Raw genomic sequence first — 17241 nt, 5'->3', positions numbered from 1 at the left:
CCCCATAATAAATAATTACCTGGCCCCAAATGTCAATAGGGCCAGGGTGAGAAACCCTATTAAAAACTATAGTTACTGAAACTGGAGTGGATTACCAAATTGCTAAAACCCAAAAATCCTTAAACTATATGCCAGGAGGAAAAAATAAAGTACGCCAATGTTATCTTGAACGGTGTTGAAGTCACTTTAAATGGGTTTCCATATAATCCCAGTAAATGTAACAATTACAAGACAGTCAGCTTTTTCTCACAGATATAGACGGAGAATAACTATTGATAATTCAGTTCTGATAAAGCAGGCAAAAGATTAACATTAACAAAATGTTAATTAAAACTTAAGTCATTAGTTTCTCCAAAAAGGGCCGTGCAACCGTTACCCTCTCCTGTTTCCTGCAAAATGTGCTCACCAAAAGCCCCGAGCACAAAGGCCAGTTTTCCGGTAAGCCTGGGTATTTAAAAAGTAAGACAAATGGGATTTTCCTAACAACAGGGTAAGGACAGTAACTCCTGCGGACACTAAGGGAAGTTTCATCACAGGTATCTACCATTTCCTTTCAGGGGTGTCGGGTGCGAGGTCTGCGCTCCCGAGGGCTCTCGCTCCCCGCAGCACGACCCTCTCGATTCTGCCCGGGGACACACACCCACAAAACCCGTTCCCCCACACGGGCAGTACTCCCTGACGACAGGCCCGTGACACTAACCGTCCTCAAATGGAGGAAAAACGAACCAGTAGGACGAGCACACGTTCAACTGGAAGGCATTTTCCTCTGTGAAATTTCTGGCCGGTCGACAGATGAGGAATGGCTGCAGTTTTACAACCTGCAGATGGCATTTCAGACCCCCTACGCTGGACTACGCACTGCGGGGAGGGAGGGCGAGGGGTGGGCAGGGAAGATCACCCCGTTCGCCCCGAATTCGTCGTTGTCGGGGCGAGTTACGAGAAGGACGTCGCGAAGGCCTCTCTACGAGACCGGCCGGCTCGGGGACGTCCTCGTGCTCCCCAATCTGGTCCCAGCTCTGACAAGTCTCCTTCCGGGGGTCCCGGCCAGGCGTGCAGGCCTGGCTCCCCTCCGAACCCGGGCCTCAGGTGTTCCGCCCCGCGCTTCTCCTCGGCCCTCCCCTCGCCACGCAGCCTCCGGGGAGCGCAGCACCCGCACACAAAGAGGCTTACGCTGCCCGAGCGCCCGGCTCAAGGGGAACCGCCGCAGGTCTCGACCTGCAGGCGGGGAGGCAGAACCCCAGAACTTCCCCACCCCGGGGAGAACCTTTGCCCCAAAGGTCGTTCCGTCCTGCTCAGCCGTGTCCGCTACCCGTCCCTCCCGCGCCCGCGCTTACCCAGTACTAGTCGCGCTATGTCCGACGGTAACAACATGACCGAAGCCGCAGCAGGAACCGCCACAGGAGACGAGATTCAGGTAAAAGCCAACACAGCGACAGCTCCTGTGCCGCATCTCCCGGTTCCAGTGGCGGCACTGAACCCGCGGCAATTTGTCCCGCCTCTTTCGCCCCGCGTCCGCCAATCGCTTCCGCCGGAGAAAGAAAGGCGCCGAAATGAAACCCGCCTCCGTTCCCCTCGGAACTGTCGTCACTTCCGTCCTCCTATTCTGAGGGGTGGGGCTGAAGGTGGTGAGGAGGTGGGACGCAGGCGCAGCGGCCGGAGCCAGGGGGCGGGCAGCGAGCGCAAGGACGCTCGCCATTGGCGGGTAACGCGCAGGAGCGTTTGCTCAGAAGAGCCGAATGTTTTGAGGCGAGCGAGCGCAAGGACGCAGAGCGTGCGGGGGTCGGCGCGCATGAGCTGATGGTACGCGCTTCCGGGTGACCCTCACTTCGTCTTCGGGAGATCCGGGCTGCGCGGTCACGCCGCCTTTGAACCGGAAGCGGGAATAGTGGGTGTCCACCTGGCTGGAGCCGCTGGGGCCGCGGGGGGAAAGTGAGTGGAGCCGGGGTTTAGGCTGCAGCCGCCGCCGCTTTAGGAAATTCCACTTTAGCTGTGCGAGTGCACCGTTAGGGGTGTGGAAAGCGGGCGGTGGCTTCTGCGTCGGGGACTGCAGGGGTGTCCGAGCCGCTCTGCGCCGGCCCCCCCGACGACCGGTCTCGCCCGCTGCTCTGGCGCGGACCTTCCCCGCACGCTGCACCGCCTCTCTCCCGCCCTCTCTCCGGGCCCCTAGCGGACTTAGCCTCGAACCTTCTTCCAGATGTCCCGTTGCACGCTCCTGCGCGTCCCCTTTCCCTGCCACTTTACGGCCCCGATTTAACTAGATGACTAACCATGTTTTCCCCCCTTTCGTTGCTTAGTTTTAACCCACGAGCATCTCCTGAGGCTTAAACTAGAGTGGCGTGGTTAAGAGCACGGACTCAGGAATTTCGTTGCTGGACTTGGAATTTTGGCACACGTGGGTGCCCGCGCTGCCCTGTCTCCCTTGAGAGAATCCTTGCCCGTGGTGAGCCCTCAAGAGCAATCGCTGCTGTTTTTACCAGGTACCGAGAAGTAAAAGGACTCTCAGAGCTCAGGGTGATCGTTGAGGGAGAACCGTGATCGTAGAGGAGCTAATGAGGTTCTGCGAGGAGACCTCGAGTTGTTCAGTTGCCCCCAGAGGAGGATGGTGGGGGCCCTCCACACAGGAGGAGAAATGCGTGTAAAGACACAAAGCGTGGAAGCTTTCAGAAGCTCAAGAGTGAGGTCTGGCGTTGAACGAAATAAATGTGGGCATTTTCAGCATGTCGAGGTCTTAGGGATGGATGAGATCACACTGGGAGAACATCGGGTGGAAAGTAGGGAGACAGAGATAGTCTTTTTTTTTTTTTTTTTAAGATTTTATTTATTTATTTGACAGACACAGCGAGAGAGAGAACAAGCAGGGGGAGTGGGAGAGGGAAAGCGGCTTCCCGCGGAGCGGGGAGCCCGATGCGGGGCTCCATGTGGGGCTCGATGCGGGGCTCGATGCGGGGCTCGATCCCAGAACCCTGGGATCATAACCTGAGCCGGAGGCAGACACTTAACGACTGAGCCACCCAGGCGCCCTGACAGAGATAGTCTTGCAGGTGTGGGTGAAAGAGAAACCATCAAGAGAGACTTAGGAAACGAAGGGAAGAATGGTGATTCGTGACATTTATTGATCATTTGTTGTGTTCCAGGCAGTGTGGCAAATCCGTACATGAATCTTTCACAATAACTTTGAAGGAAGTTCTAGTATTGTTTTTCATTTTATCGTTGACAGATCTGAGGTTTAGAGAGATTAGCTAATGTGTCCAAGGTTATACATCCTGTAAGGGGAGGGGCAGGGGCAGGATTTGAAACGGTGCAATCTAACAACAGAGCCCACACTATTACTCCAGAAAAGAATGGCATGCCAAGGGCAGAATTAGATGCAGGAAATGCGATGGAAGCATCATTGTCAAATTATGCAAAGCAATCAATTTGATTGAAATCTAAAAAGGAAGGTTGGACTTGCCACTTAAGAGACTGTTGTTCAGGAAGTATGTATGGTTTCAGTTGCATGTTGGTAGGGGGCTTAGTTCTGGGTTAATATATCAATTGAATTCAACTTTATCTGTTTACTCTTTTACTCTGACTACTCTGTAGTCTCTTCGGTTTTTTCAATTCCTTCAACACACCATGAACTTTTCCATCTTAGGACCTTTGGGTGGTACTAGTCTCCTTCCCTAAAATATTGGTCCTCTAGCTCTTTCTCTGATTGGCGCCAATTCACACCTTGGCTTTGTTGTAACCTCTGCTGAGATGTGTTCCCTGGAAGTTTAGCAAAAGCGATCCTCTTCATTGTTGTGTATTTGCCTCCTTTGAGTCATATATCATACTTTGGAATTAGGCATTGATTTTTCAGTGTACTTGTGTATTGTCACTCTCCCCCACCATTTATGACTCCAGAAGGGAAGGAGTTGTGTCTGTTTAATTCATTATGTCTAGCTATCCCTGACATAGTACCTCAAACAAGTAGTGGCCCTGTAAATATTCTTGCATATATCAGTGAAAGAACGTTTCCTGACTGGTTTGTTTTCTTCAAAGTAATCAATCTTTGAGAAACGGAAGAGAGGAACACAGAAGGAGACAAATAGAAAAACCACAGCTTTAGAAGAAAAAAGGATGTTTGACACATCTTTCTGAAGTGTCACATGGTCAGTAAACCTGCATTTTTTTTTAACGTTATAAATAACATCTTCAGTATACTTAGAAATAAACATGCCTACGTTTATGGTTCTTTGGATATGGATATTGTTAAGGTGTTTTCATTGTTTACAATCCCAGTTTTATTTTCCTTACTGACTCAATCAAGAGGGTTTTAAACCAAGATTGACTATGAAGGGGAAAGAGTCCTAGATAAAACCATAAGGAATGGAAAATAAAAATAATAGCCCTTTTCCTCAAGAAGTTTACAATCAAATGAAAAAGACCTTTGGGTAAATAACCTATAATCTACAGCAAAGTAAAGGATGTTGTAATAGGGATAAAAGAGTCACAACAACCAATGAATAAAGATAGAGAAGCGAATTAGAGCTACCTACCAACGAAATAGGTAGGCTTGTTAGGTAGTGTGCTCTCACTGAGTGTTTAAAATGAGTGTTTAAATAATTTTGTAGGAGGGATTTCTTCCTTTATAGAAAGATTAGATGTGGTCTCTCAGTTCCAGTTTTACGACTGTGAGTTAAACAACAGCAAAGATACATACTTGATCTTTAAAGAATGAGTGGAGTTTATATGAATGGATGGGAAAAGGACTCCCCTTTTTCCTCTTGAGATATGTCAAAGACAAAAAAAAGTACGTTTTTTTGTTTGTAAACATTTATAGTCTAACAAAAAGGAAACTTCTTTGTAACAAGAGTCAGAAATAACGACACAAAATGCTTTTTTTATGTGAATTTTTTTTTAATGGTTATCAAAGGAAGGTTTGATATGTCCGAAAACATAAGAGGAGGAGGGCTACCGCAGTGGCATTAAGGCACAGTAAAACGTAGTTTATTTTTGGTACTGTAGTATTTGATTCCCTTTTAAAACAGGAGCAGAGGGGCGCCTGGGTGGCTCAGTTGTTAAGCGTCTGCCCTTGGCTCAGGTCATGATCCTGGGGTCCTGGGATCGAGCCCCGCATCGGGCTCCTTGCTCGGGCTCCTTGCTCGGGCTCCTTGCTCGGCGGGATGCCTGCTTCTCCCTCTCCCACTCCCCCTGCTTGTGTTCCCTCTCTCGCTGTGTCTCTCTCTGTCAAATAAATAAATAAAATCTTTAAAAAAACAAACACAGGAGCATAATTGTCCTTGTATTTTTATGTTTTAAATGAGAACCATAAAGCCAGTTGAGACTTAAGTGCTAGGCAAGGCTTACTGGCTCTGATAACCTCCTACATAGCAATTCCAAAGCATAAGCAATTTCAGCTTTTGGCTCAGCAAATGACATATCTTGTCACTCCATGTAAGAGTTAAATAGTTAAGAGTTAAATAGTTAAGCTGGTCAGTGTTAAATCCTTAAATGCTCTTTTTTTTTTTTTTTAAGATTTTTAAATTTATTTATTTTAGAGAGTGCGCATGCACTCGGGGTGGGGGGTGGGGAGGAGGAGGGAGAGAGAAGGAATCTGAAATAGACTCTGCGCTGAGCATGGAGCTCGTCATCGCGGAGACTTGATCTCACCACTGCGAGTTCATGACCTGAGCGGAAACGAAGAGTCAGACGTGCTTAGCTGACTGAGACCCAGGCACTCCTTTCTTTTCCATATTCTTTTTTTTTTTAAGATTTTATTTATTTATTTGACAGAGAGAGAGAGGGAACCCAAGTAGGCGGAGTGGAAGAGGGAGAAGCAGGCTTCCCACAGAGCAGGGAGCCTGAGGCAGGGCTCTATCCCAGGACCCTGGGATCATGACCCAAGCCGGAGGCAGATGCTTAATGACTGAGCCACCCAGGCGCCCCTCTTTTCCTTATTCTTGATCTGGCTGTCTCCTGTTGATCTTTTACATTTTAATTTAATTATCATGTTTCTTAGAAAAGGTCTCAGAACAATAAAGTATATGTTTTCTATTTTTATCCTGCTATTGCACATAAGTACCCATTTGCATGTTGGGGCTTTGTTTTGATATACTCTAAGAAAATCTCACTTGAATGTGGAAACGTTAAGAAAAATCATTGTATGTTTGATCATAATGTTCTTCTAATTGTACAGTTTGATCTGACTATATATTAATACCACAATTTGAAATAATTTTGCATTTGTGTGTTTTTTTTACAGTGATGTGCTTTCTGAAATTCTGAACCATGAGTTTAGCACTTAATGATCTGCTTATTTGCTGCCGTCAACTAGAACATGATAGAGCTGCAGAACGAAGGGTAGTAAATTACTGAAATTTAATCTTTTCTTGAAATGAGTGTGTGATTGGCAACCCATTACTGTGTTCTTTTTCATTTTCAGAAAGAAGTTGAGAAATTTAAGCGCCTGATTCGGGATCCTGAAACTGTTCAACATTTAGATCGACATTCAGATTCCAAACAAAGCAAATACTTGAATTGGGATGCTGTTTTTAGGTATTCCATTCTTGTTTTTTTTTTTTTTTTAGATTTTATTTATTTATTTGAGAGAGAGAGAGAGCACAAGTAGGCAGAGTGGCAGGCAGAGGGAGAGGGAGAAGCAGGCTCTCTGCCGAGCAGGGAGCCTGATGCGGGGCTCGATCCCAGGACCCTGGGATCATGACTTGAGCCGAAGGCAGGCAGACGCTCAACCGACTGAGGTACCCAGGCGCCCCCCATTCTCGTTTTTTTTTTTTTTTTTACTGTCTTTATTTTTCTCTTTGTTTTTATTTGTTGTGATATTTTTGTGTATGTTGGTCTTATTTATCTTTGCTTCCTATATACTATTGTGCCTTGCATATAAAGTTGGTGCTTAATATTTATCTGAAACATGATTTTTAAAGGATGTTCATATAGAAAAAGTTAAAGTTTTTAAGCCATTTTTCAATAAAAGTTCTCAGATCTCACTCAAGATTAGAGATAATTCCTTTCATATTTGTTCATTCAGGAGTTTATTTAAAAAAAGACTATTTCAAATTCGAGAATAAAATTAAGTTATAAATGCTTTATTATTACTTTTATATCTTTAAATATTGCTCTGAGTAACTGCTACATACTAAATTATAATTAAGAAAACAATTACAAAATAATTTCTATAGGAATGCAGTTAAAAAAATCAGGCGTTGGAAAGACAATTGATTGCTGGACTGGAATGCCAAACAGAATTGATGCTTTTTTACATTAAGATATAATTTTCAACTCTGAAGTCCATTTGTAACTAGAAATGGGTTGTAAAACTTAGGAAAAATGAATAAAATATTTTAAACTAATGTAGAATACTGGGAAGCTTGAAATACCATTTTCAGTCAAGGGGGAAGTATATTCATTTATTCTTAAGTGTTCAGAACTTTTATTTTTACCACTTACTTGGTACTGGATGGACTTACAGATTTCAGTGCAGATAACATAAAAAATGCATGCTTCTTTTTCTCTGGTTACTTAATTTCAAATACCACAAAAATAGTTGCTATCTAAAGGTGAGTATTATTTTGCATAAGCTGATCAGGTAGGTCCAGTAGGCACCTGGCACTTCCAGCTAATCATGAATATCTTCTAGGCAGGCTTCATTCAAAGGCTAGAAACATTGCCAACTACCTGGGAAAGGGTTGAGTTGTGTACAGAATAACAAGAGAGAACTGAGAGCCCTAATAGCATTGTAAGCTTTTAATAATAAAATGAGAAAACAAGCAGTAAAGCAACCAAAAATCATGGAGGTTACAGTCTAGAACTTTGCAGAACAGACTTTAAATTGGTATTGGGGGGCTGAGGCCTTGAAAGAGGAAATTATTTTATTTAGCTGGTACATTGATTGCAGCATTGTGGCTTGAGAGATTATCTTTGTGGTGGCATAAAGGACTTTTCAAACTGTTGTAATAATTTAAGCATTTAAAAAGTTTCTGAAATTCTACTTTGTTTTCTTGAAGATTTTTGCAGAAATATGTTCAGAAAGAAACAGAATGTCTGCGAACAGCGAAACCAAGTGTATCAGCCTCAACACAAGCCACTAGGCAGAAAAAGATGCAAGAAATCAGTAGTTTGGTCAAGTACTTCATCAAATGTGCAAATAAAAGTAAGTGCTATTATTTATTATAAATAGCTGGTTTAAAAGGTTATTGTTGCACGAGTTTTGTCGGAATATGGTGAGGTAAAAGTTGGGTGCTAACTCTAATTTCTAGTGCATATAATGGTTTTTAATATATGATCAGTTCAAATATTTGGAGGAATTTACGCAAGCATGGAATGATAGTCTCCAGGTTGGAAGGATTAAAAAATTAGTATTCCAACTACGCATTCTTCTTGGATCCCCTCTATTTGTTCCTAGCACTTAGGTAGCCTTAATGATCGAACATACCTTTTAGGCTTTTTTTTCCTATCTTTGAATAGCTTTAATAGTGGTGAAACCTGTCTCCTTTGTTACTGCTTCTGTCTTCTGATATAATACAGAAAAATCCTAATAAATTTTTTCAGAATGATATCCTTTGAGATATTTGAAGTTAGCTGTGACATTTCCTCTGAGTTGTTTTTTCTAAACAGACGTACTTCCTTCAGCTCATATGACCTAGTTTTTGTGTCACTCTCTTCTGAATTTTCTTCAGTTTAGTGTAGGACTTAATTATAGCTATATTCTCATTGGTGCAGAGTGGAGCAGGACTTGTATATCTTTTATGCTATACTTTTACTGATTCATTTTGAGATCACATTAGCTTTCTTGGCAGTCAAAACCCACCCTCTTAAGTAACACTATGCCCGCTATTGATTAAAAAAAAAATACCCAGTGGTTTTTTGCTTTTGATGAGCCACATATTTCGTGTTTTGAACTGGGGCGGTGGATATTTTAAAGAGTTGATATTTTTGACCCAAAGTTCAGGATTCCAGTAGGCTTATGTAAAGAAATGGGCTTCATACAACGCTGAAAGCAGGAAGTAGAAGTGTTTGTTTAGGGACTCTTGGGCTCAGACTTTGTTTATTCTTCACACACAAAGATGTGGCTTTGTGATACCAGGTTTAGTTTAAGAATCAGAAAAGCCATTGAATCACTCTGTTGGACGCCTGAAAGTAACATAACACCATATGGTAACTGTACTGGAATTGAAATAAGAAACTTAATGAAATAAAAAGAATCAGAAAAGCCCAGTGTTGGTAAACATTATTAAGTAGAAGGATATAGATGGTTAGTGAATGGTATTTTGGAATGGTGGTATGAGACTTGAGTCTAAAAAGCAATGGTTTAGCAGAAATTTAGTTTTCCAGCTCTGAGGTGCCAGTTTGTGTGGACAGTGGCAAGCCCGTGTCAGGGACTCCGGCATAGACAGAGGAAAGCTACATTGAAATACTCTGCACCTGCTTTTGCCCAGTATGATAGCCCTGCATTTATTAAAATTTGTTCTTTTGGCTGCTAACATTGGGTTCTTAACAGATTTTAATATGTACTTGCAGAGTTATTGAGAGAAAGATACCCAAGCCCATATATTGCCCACCAGAAAAGTTTGCAGTGTGTGATTTTGCTTTACGGTGAAAAAACCTTCAGTTGCAAAATTAACAGTGGGGATCACATTGGGAAATGTGAAAGTATCACTGTCGGTTTACAGGAATGACTAGATGAAATTATCACTTTAAGATTATTTAAATGGTTGAAAAGTTGGGTTTTTATTTGAGGCTTCTTTCAAGTTTGACTTTGTAACTTAAACATCTTTAATCTCAGAACAAAACCAGAGCATTACTGTCATATCCTTTTTCAAAGAGTTGGGGAGTTGATGGGAATTTAAACACATGTCCAGACTTAGCGTTGGTATTCAAGGTATGATGAAAGAAACAGAGATTCCAAAAAGACAGCTGGGAAGGAAGCAATAAGCAAATATCATTTGTTCTTTTATGTAGGTGTTTGCTCTGCACGAAGCACAGATGGAGCCTAGAGAAGAGAAAACTCAGCTTTGTAAAATGTTAAGTTTTATGAGGTTCCTTAAATTCTCTTTAGCCAAGGTGGTTGTCCTTTGGAGGTGGATTTTCGTAGAAAAGAATGTCAGCATAATTCTTGAAACCTTTCTCAAATTTGGCGGAGGAAGGAAATTTGTTGAGATTAAGACCATAGGGAAATATGATTTTATCGTGACATTGATTTATGCAGTTAATAAATGTTTACTAGGCAAATACTATTCAGTACAGTTACCGGGCTGTGTTGCCTTACAGAGATTAATTAATTCCTTAGGGATGTTATAATATAGCAGATGTTGCAGTTAAGAGAATGTTGTAAGGACTGTAAGAGAGGGGCACAGGGTGTTAACAGCAGAGGAACGTGATTGGACATTTCATCATTGGTCAGGTGCCTGAAAGTGTCATATAAGCCACAAGTAAAAATGATACACAGTTATGTCAGTGTTTACTTATTTACCATAGTTTGATAAGAAAATGTTAAACTCCTCATAAGAAACCGCTAAATATATAGAAAATAATCAGATATATATATGACTTGCAACCTGTTCATAGCTTATAACAAAAAACATTATATGCCGTTTTAAGATTGTTAATATTGTGTGATTGTTAATAGTGTGATTTGCTGAAAATAAGAGACAGTTTTTAAATGTCCTTTTGTTGCCTTCAAGAATATATCCATTAATACTGAATTTTTAGGACCTCTAATAAATAAAACTGGAAATATTACAGCCTTACATATTTATGCCACAAATGCTTTTGTATGATGTGAAAGTAATTTGGTTTTCAAAGCCAAATACCCTCCTTACAATCTTTTTTTTTTTTTCTTTTGAAAGAAAGAGTGCACGATTTGGAGGGGGGGACAGAGGGAGAGGGACAAGCAGGCTCCCTGCTGAACAGGACCCTGGGATCATGACCTGAGCCGAAGGCCGATGCTTAACTGACTGAGCCACCCAGGCGCCCCATCCTCCTTACAATCTTAGGTTATTTTCATGAATTCATTCTTTGTAAAGTACCAAGAAACTTTGGATCATTTTAGGTCTAGTGCCAGAAATTGTGAATTATTAAGGATAGGATGGATGATTGTTTTTGCTATATATTCCCATAAGGATCGGCCAACTTCTTTTGTAAAGGGACCAGTCAATGTTTTTGACTTTTCAGGCTATATAGTTTCTGTCTCAGTTATTCAGCTCTGCTGTTGTAACATGGAAGTAGCCTTAGACAGTATGTAAATGAACGGACATGACTGTGGCCCAGGAAAACTTTAGTTCCAGAAACAGGCAGCTGGCTGCATTTTGCCCATGGGCCATGGTTTGCTAATCCCTGCTCCATGAGAAAGTGATTAGTTCATAGTAGTGTCCCATATGGGATTATTTATATAGCTGCAATTCCAAGTGTTCTTATGTTTCTTAAGATTTATATGTTTTTATTTGTTTGTTTATTTTTAAATAGGAGCACCCAGACTAAAATGTCAAGAACTCTTGAATTATATCATGGATACAGTGAAAGATTCATTTAATGGTGCCGTTTATGGAGCGGATTGTAGCAACATTCTGCTCAAGGACGTTCTCTCAGTGAGGAAATACTGGTGTGAAATATCTCAGCAACAGTGGCTAGGTATGTTTTGAAGTTTGTTATTTGTGAATTTTTTCTGTGAAATGAAATGTCACTAAAAGATTGGTCAGAATCTATATCCCCCAAGTGACCTTGCAGTTTAACAGTATCTTAGTAAAATTGAATACTTCAGAATCCAACCCTTAGTTTCCTTTATTATGGACTTCCTAAGTGATTGTCTCGATCAGAACTGGAACGACACAATTGAAAGAAGCCATCCCTGTCCTCGAGTCTTTCACAGGCCAGTGGCGGAAGAAACGAGTAAACCAAAAATTACAATGCACTATAATATAGGTATGTTTGGGCTCAGTGAGTTCTCAGATCAATGACATTAAACAACCATGATTAAAGATAAAGAAGAAAACCAAGAAGGAGAGGAGGTGTCATAAAAGTGAAAGCAGCAGAGTTTCAGGTTGGAAGGCGTATGGCATTTTAAGTGTGGTAGAAATGATAAAACACAGACGTATCCATTGGATTGGGCATTTAGCAGGTCACTTGTAAGGTATAATAGGGGTCAAAAATAGTAGACTAGGATGTATAGGACCCAGGGACTATAACGTAAGTAGAGTGGGTGTCAGGGAGGAATCTACTGTTTCTGACTTCTAGGTGAAAGGTACTGAGGAACCACAAAGGAAGGAACTTATGGTCAGAGACTGAAACATTAGAGTTTATTGATTTCAGAGGTGGAGCATTTCTGTCTCTGAGTAGGTTCAATGGGTGAAAATGGGATTTGGCTTTAATGAAGTGACTCTAAGCCATATGTCAAAGTCTTCTAATACAGCCACCTCTGAAAATCTAGAAGCTCAGTGTTTTTCATGGAAAGTATTTAAAATAAATTATGCTAATGAAATGAAAAGACACTTGTCTGTATTGTTTATTGTCAGTTTCTCATTTCAAAACAAGGTATGTGTGGGCGGTAAAACCGAGACCTTACCAGGGCCCTGCAGTATATTCTGTTCCCACATGAATGAAAAGCCTTCTTAGCTGTTATATGATTTCTTAGGTGTCATCCCGCCCTTTGTTGTTCTTAGTGCGAGGGAGGCTGTGTCCCAAACTTGACCCTCACAACAAGTTTAGCAGAGAATAGGCTAGTGATATCCAGGACACTGTGACACGTCTCTCACCACCATGGTCCATCCTAAATATACAGGAGGTTTGCGTATTTTTGATTAGTCCTTCTAACCACAGGACTCACCGAAACAAAGGCAGTCCTTGCTGTAGTCGCCATACTATGTCTCACATGTTCTCTGAAATCCTCTTTCTATTTTTGAGCATATTACTATCACTTCTCATAACCGGCCCTTTGGTTGAATTATCTTGCTAGTTAGCTCCCTTCTCTGAAACTTGATTCTCTAGTGAGGATTGTACTGAAGAAGTGAAGTTTTTGTTCAAAATACATCTTTGGTAGAGGTGTTGATGGAACCCACAGTTATAGGTAAGATTGTCTAAAGGGAGAGTTTTGAGTGGGATGAGAAGATGCCCTGAGGCCAAGCCAGATACAAAGTTTAGAATTAGCTTATTGATTTCTGCAAAAAGCTCTGCTCAAATTTTGGTAGGGATTGCACTGAATCTATTGAACACTGAAGGAAGTGTTCTAAAGGAAAGATTCATAGCAGCTATATTCTCAGTTTTGAAGGGGGAAAAACACTATTGATATAAAAATCTAATAGAAACAGAAGAAAAGGAAAATCTATGCATAGATGAAAACAACAGTAAGCAGTAAAGGAGACTAAGACAGAGTTACATCAAATTGGGCACTTAAAACATCCGACCTCATTAGCTGGGGAAGCCCCGGCTGGAGTCTTGATTGGGAGGGCCTGGGCAGAGCGTCCTCCCCACAAGCGAGACTTCCAACTGACCATCCCCATAAGGGCTGTATTTGTAGGGCAGAGGACAGGGTTTGGAGTTAAACATTTGTTTGCGTACGTGCAGTTTGGAGCTAGTCACATTCCTGTATTATCATGTCTTTACATATTCAAGGAGCCTGGGCTAGGTGTGTTTGCCTCCCCTCCCAGATTCCATTGCTGATGGGGGGACAGCCCAGCCTGGAGCTGGAGGGGATGTAAGGCAAAATTTATAGCTCTTGGTGTCCAGACCAGAAAAGCCACTTCTGACCTGGAAGCCAGCTCCCAAGGTCACTTATGCAGCACAAGTCTCACAAACAACATTCCTTAGCCTGCCTGTGCACGTGCAGGTCGGGGCGGTCGGTCACGCGGGCCAAACCACAGAAACCTCCATCCATACCAGATAGGAAGGACAGACTTCACAACCACATGGAGTCTTTTAATCTGTGAACATGATGTATCTCTATATTTGTTTAGGTCTTTTTTGACTTAAAGAAATCAGTGTTTTATGATTCTTAGCATACAGAATTTATATATTTTTATTAGATTTATATTGCAGTAGTTTGTAAATTGTGTAGTTTTTAAAAATTTCGGTTTCCATATTCATTGCTGTCATACAGGTGGTTTTTGTGTTATTAATGTTGTGTTCTGGGACCTTGCTAAAATCACTTATTAAATCCAGGAGCTCTTTTGTAGCTTCCGTGGGATTTTTCTCTTTAGACAGCCATATATTATCTGCATTTTATCCCTTCATTTCTGAGCCATGTGACTTCCACTTAATTTTTTCTGCTGTATTATATTGGCGGGGACCTTCAGTATGATTTGTTTAAATGGTAAAATGTACATGACATAAAATTTACTATTTTAACCATTTTTAAGTATATAGTTCAGTGGCATTAAGTATATCCACATTGTTGTGCAACCATCACCTTCTGTTTCCAACACTTGTTCATCTTCCCGAACTGAAACGCTGTCCTCCTTAAACAACAACTCCCCCCCCCCCCCCGCCCCCCCAGCCCTTGACGATCCTCCTGCTTTCTGTATGTGTGAGCTTGACTACTCTGGCTGCCTCCTGTAAGTGAGGTCCTAACAGTGTTTGTCCTTTTGTGAATGCCTCATTTCACTCCTGTCTTCAGTGTTCATCCATGTTGTAGTGCATCTCGGAGTTTACTTCCTTTTTAAGACTGACTTGTACGTGTATACTGCATTTTGATTATCCATTCATCTGTCATTGGACACTTGAGTGGTTTCTACCTTTTGGCTCTTATGGATAATACTTTATGAACATGAGTGTACACATAGCTCTTTGAGTCCTTTCTTCAATCCTTTTGGGTATTTATCCAGAGGTGGAATTGCTGCATCATAGACTAATTCTGTGTTTAATTTATTGGGGAACCCCCACACTGTTTCCCACAAGGTCTGCATCCCCTGCCCGTTTTATGGACGCACCAGGAATCACAGGTGTTCAGTTTCTCCACGTCCTTACCAACACGTACTCTTTTTCTTGTGTTGATGTCAGCCATCCTAATGTGAATGTGTGTGAAGTGGTATCTTATTGGGGTTTTGATCTGCATTTCCTTAATGACAAGTGATGTTGAATATTTTGCATGCTAACTGGCCATTTGTATATCATCTTTGGGAAAGAAACACATTTTTTGCCCAGTTTTTAATTGGGCAAATTTAATTGGGTTGTTTTGTTGTTGTTGAAATGTAGGAGTTTTTTATATATTCTGTATATTAACTCCTTATCAGATGGATGGTTTGCACATACTTTCTTGCGTTTCATGGGTTGCCTTTAATTCTGATGATAGTGTCCTTTGATATACGAAAGTTTTAAATTTGATGAGTACAAGTAATCTGTATAATTTTTTTGTTACCTTGGTCTTTGGTGTCATTTCCAAGAGATCATTAACAAATCCAACATCATAAAACTTTTCCTCTGTGTTTTCTTCTTGGAGTTTTGTAGTTTTTCCTCCGGTATAATTTTGAATAGGAGTGGTGAGAGCACACCTTGTTCTATTCTTGGTTTTAGGGAGAAGCATTCACTGTTTAACCATTAAACATGATAGTAGCTATCAGTATGGGTTGACGACTTTCTCTTCAGTTTCTCGTTCCTCATGGTTTTTATCATGAATGGATGTTGAATTTTGTTAAATTTCTTTCTTCATCTGTTGAGATAATCCTATGGGTTTTTCTTTAGTCTCTTGATAGGATAAATTACACTAATGAATTTTTCATAGGTTAAGTCAACCTTGTGTTCCCAGGATGTACTCCACTAGGGCATGATGTATTATCCTTTTTATATATTACTAGATTGAATTTGGAGGGCGTTGTTGAAGGTTTATAACTATGAATTCAGTTTCTTTAATAGATTCAGGAATATTTAGTTTATTTCTTTTTCAGTTAGCTTTGGTAATTTGGTTAAGAATTTGTACATTTTACCTAAGTTGTCGAATATAGGAACATAAAGTTGTTCTCAGATGTTATTGCCTTTTTATCCTTTTAATGTGTGTAGGCTCTGTAGTGGTATTGTCTCTTTCATTATTGATTACCTCATCTTATTATTAGTTCTTTTCCTATATTTATTTTGAGTTTAATTTGTTCTCTAGTTCCTTAAGATAGAAGCTTAGGTCATTGATTTGAGAGCTTCTTCCTTCATATGTGCATTTAATGTAATAAAGTTTTCTCTAAACACTGCTTTGTTGTATTTCACACATTTTGACAATGTTATATTTTCATTTTTCTTCAGTTTAAAATATGTTCTAGTTTTTTTTTTTGAGAGTTCTTTAACCTCTGGATTATTTGGAAGTATGTTGTTTAATTTCCAATTTTGGGGGGGCATTTTCGTGGTTTTTTGTTTTGTTTTCCCTTTTATAGTTTTCAGTCTAATTACATTATGGTCAGAGAACATACTTTTTATCATCTAAGTTATTTACAGTTGTTATGATTTCTTTTATGACCCAGGATAAGGTCTGACTTGGTGAGTACTCCATATCCATTTGAAAAGAATGTGTATCTGCTGTTGTTGGGTGAATTATTCTATACATGGCAATTAGAGTCTGTTGGTTGATGATGTTCAGTTCTGTAAGAGACTGGTGTGAAAGCGTGAGTGACAAGTGAGAAAAGGATTAGCAAATACAGCACTTTCAAAAGCTTTGATTTTAAGGGGAAGGGAAAGAGGGATCCTGTTAAAGATGGGAGTGACTGGAGTATATATAAGCGTAATGGGAAGGAGTCCATGGAGAGAGAGTGGTTGAATACACAGGAAAATGGACTCTGTGTTTTCTTTTTTAGAATTTATTTATTTATCTTTATCTTTTTAGAGAGAGCACGTACGCACAGGAGCGGGGTTGGGGGGAGGGGGCAAAGGGAGAGAGAGAAAGAATCCTAGGCAGGCTCCATGCCCAGTGTACAACCCGACACAGGGCTCGATCACACCACCCTGAGATCATGACCTGAGCGGAAATCAAGAGTCGGGTGCTTAACCAACTGAGCCACCCAGGCGCCCTTCTGTGTTTTCTGAGAATAAGGGGTTCCAAAGTAAGAGCCCTAGGATTTTCCCACGGAGGAAGGTAGTTTTTCTAATAAGGTAGGAAGGAAGAAATATTAAAAACCTTTAGTGGCTTTCCTGTACAACTAGGATAAAATATGGACTCCTTTTCTAGGCCTTGGAGGCACTGGGTAATTTTGCTTCTGCCTACCTATCTGACCATCGTAACTAAGAGCCACCCCCATCTTGTGGATTTCTGTGTTCTAGCTACAGTGGCCTTTCTTCACATTCTCTAACCCAGTG

At 41.1% G+C, this 17241-nt stretch overlaps 2 protein-coding genes across 14 annotated transcripts in view; one reads left to right on the top strand and one right to left on the bottom strand.

The window, feature by feature from the left end:
- NPAT (nuclear protein, coactivator of histone transcription) overlaps window positions 1-1519 on the bottom strand; it is a 55506-nt gene extending 53987 nt beyond the window's left edge. Inside the window, exon 1 of the mRNA XM_036087730.2 lies at window positions 1335-1519. Coding sequence (XP_035943623.2) covers window positions 1335-1371 — 37 coding nt within the window. The 5' untranslated portion in view covers window positions 1372-1519. The remainder of the gene's footprint in view (window positions 1-1334) is intronic.
- A 198-nt stretch (window positions 1520-1717) lies between these two features.
- The window catches only part of ATM (ATM serine/threonine kinase), a 126370-nt gene continuing 110846 nt past the window's right edge, over window positions 1718-17241 (top strand). For 9 of the 13 annotated variants that reach the window (XR_013442628.1, XM_078059046.1, XM_078059042.1 and 6 more), the window contains exons 1-7: window positions 1807-1929; window positions 2295-2477; window positions 4024-4133; window positions 6227-6324; window positions 6407-6519; window positions 7986-8131; window positions 11443-11607. Coding sequence is in view for 12 of the 13 variants with exons in the window: in XM_078059046.1 (XP_077915172.1) it covers window positions 6253-6324; window positions 6407-6519; window positions 7986-8131; window positions 11443-11607 (496 nt within the window). In the remaining variant the exon portion in view is untranslated. The other 4 variants (XM_078059043.1, XM_078059044.1, XM_036087734.2 and 1 more) reach the window with 4 other exon arrangements.

Source organism: Halichoerus grypus, chromosome 11 (genome assembly GCF_964656455.1).
Source record: "Halichoerus grypus chromosome 11, mHalGry1.hap1.1, whole genome shotgun sequence".
NCBI lineage: Eukaryota > Metazoa > Chordata > Mammalia > Carnivora > Phocidae > Halichoerus > Halichoerus grypus.
Note: the sequence above shows the minus strand (reverse complement) of the source record. Positions and strands in the feature narration are given on the sequence as shown.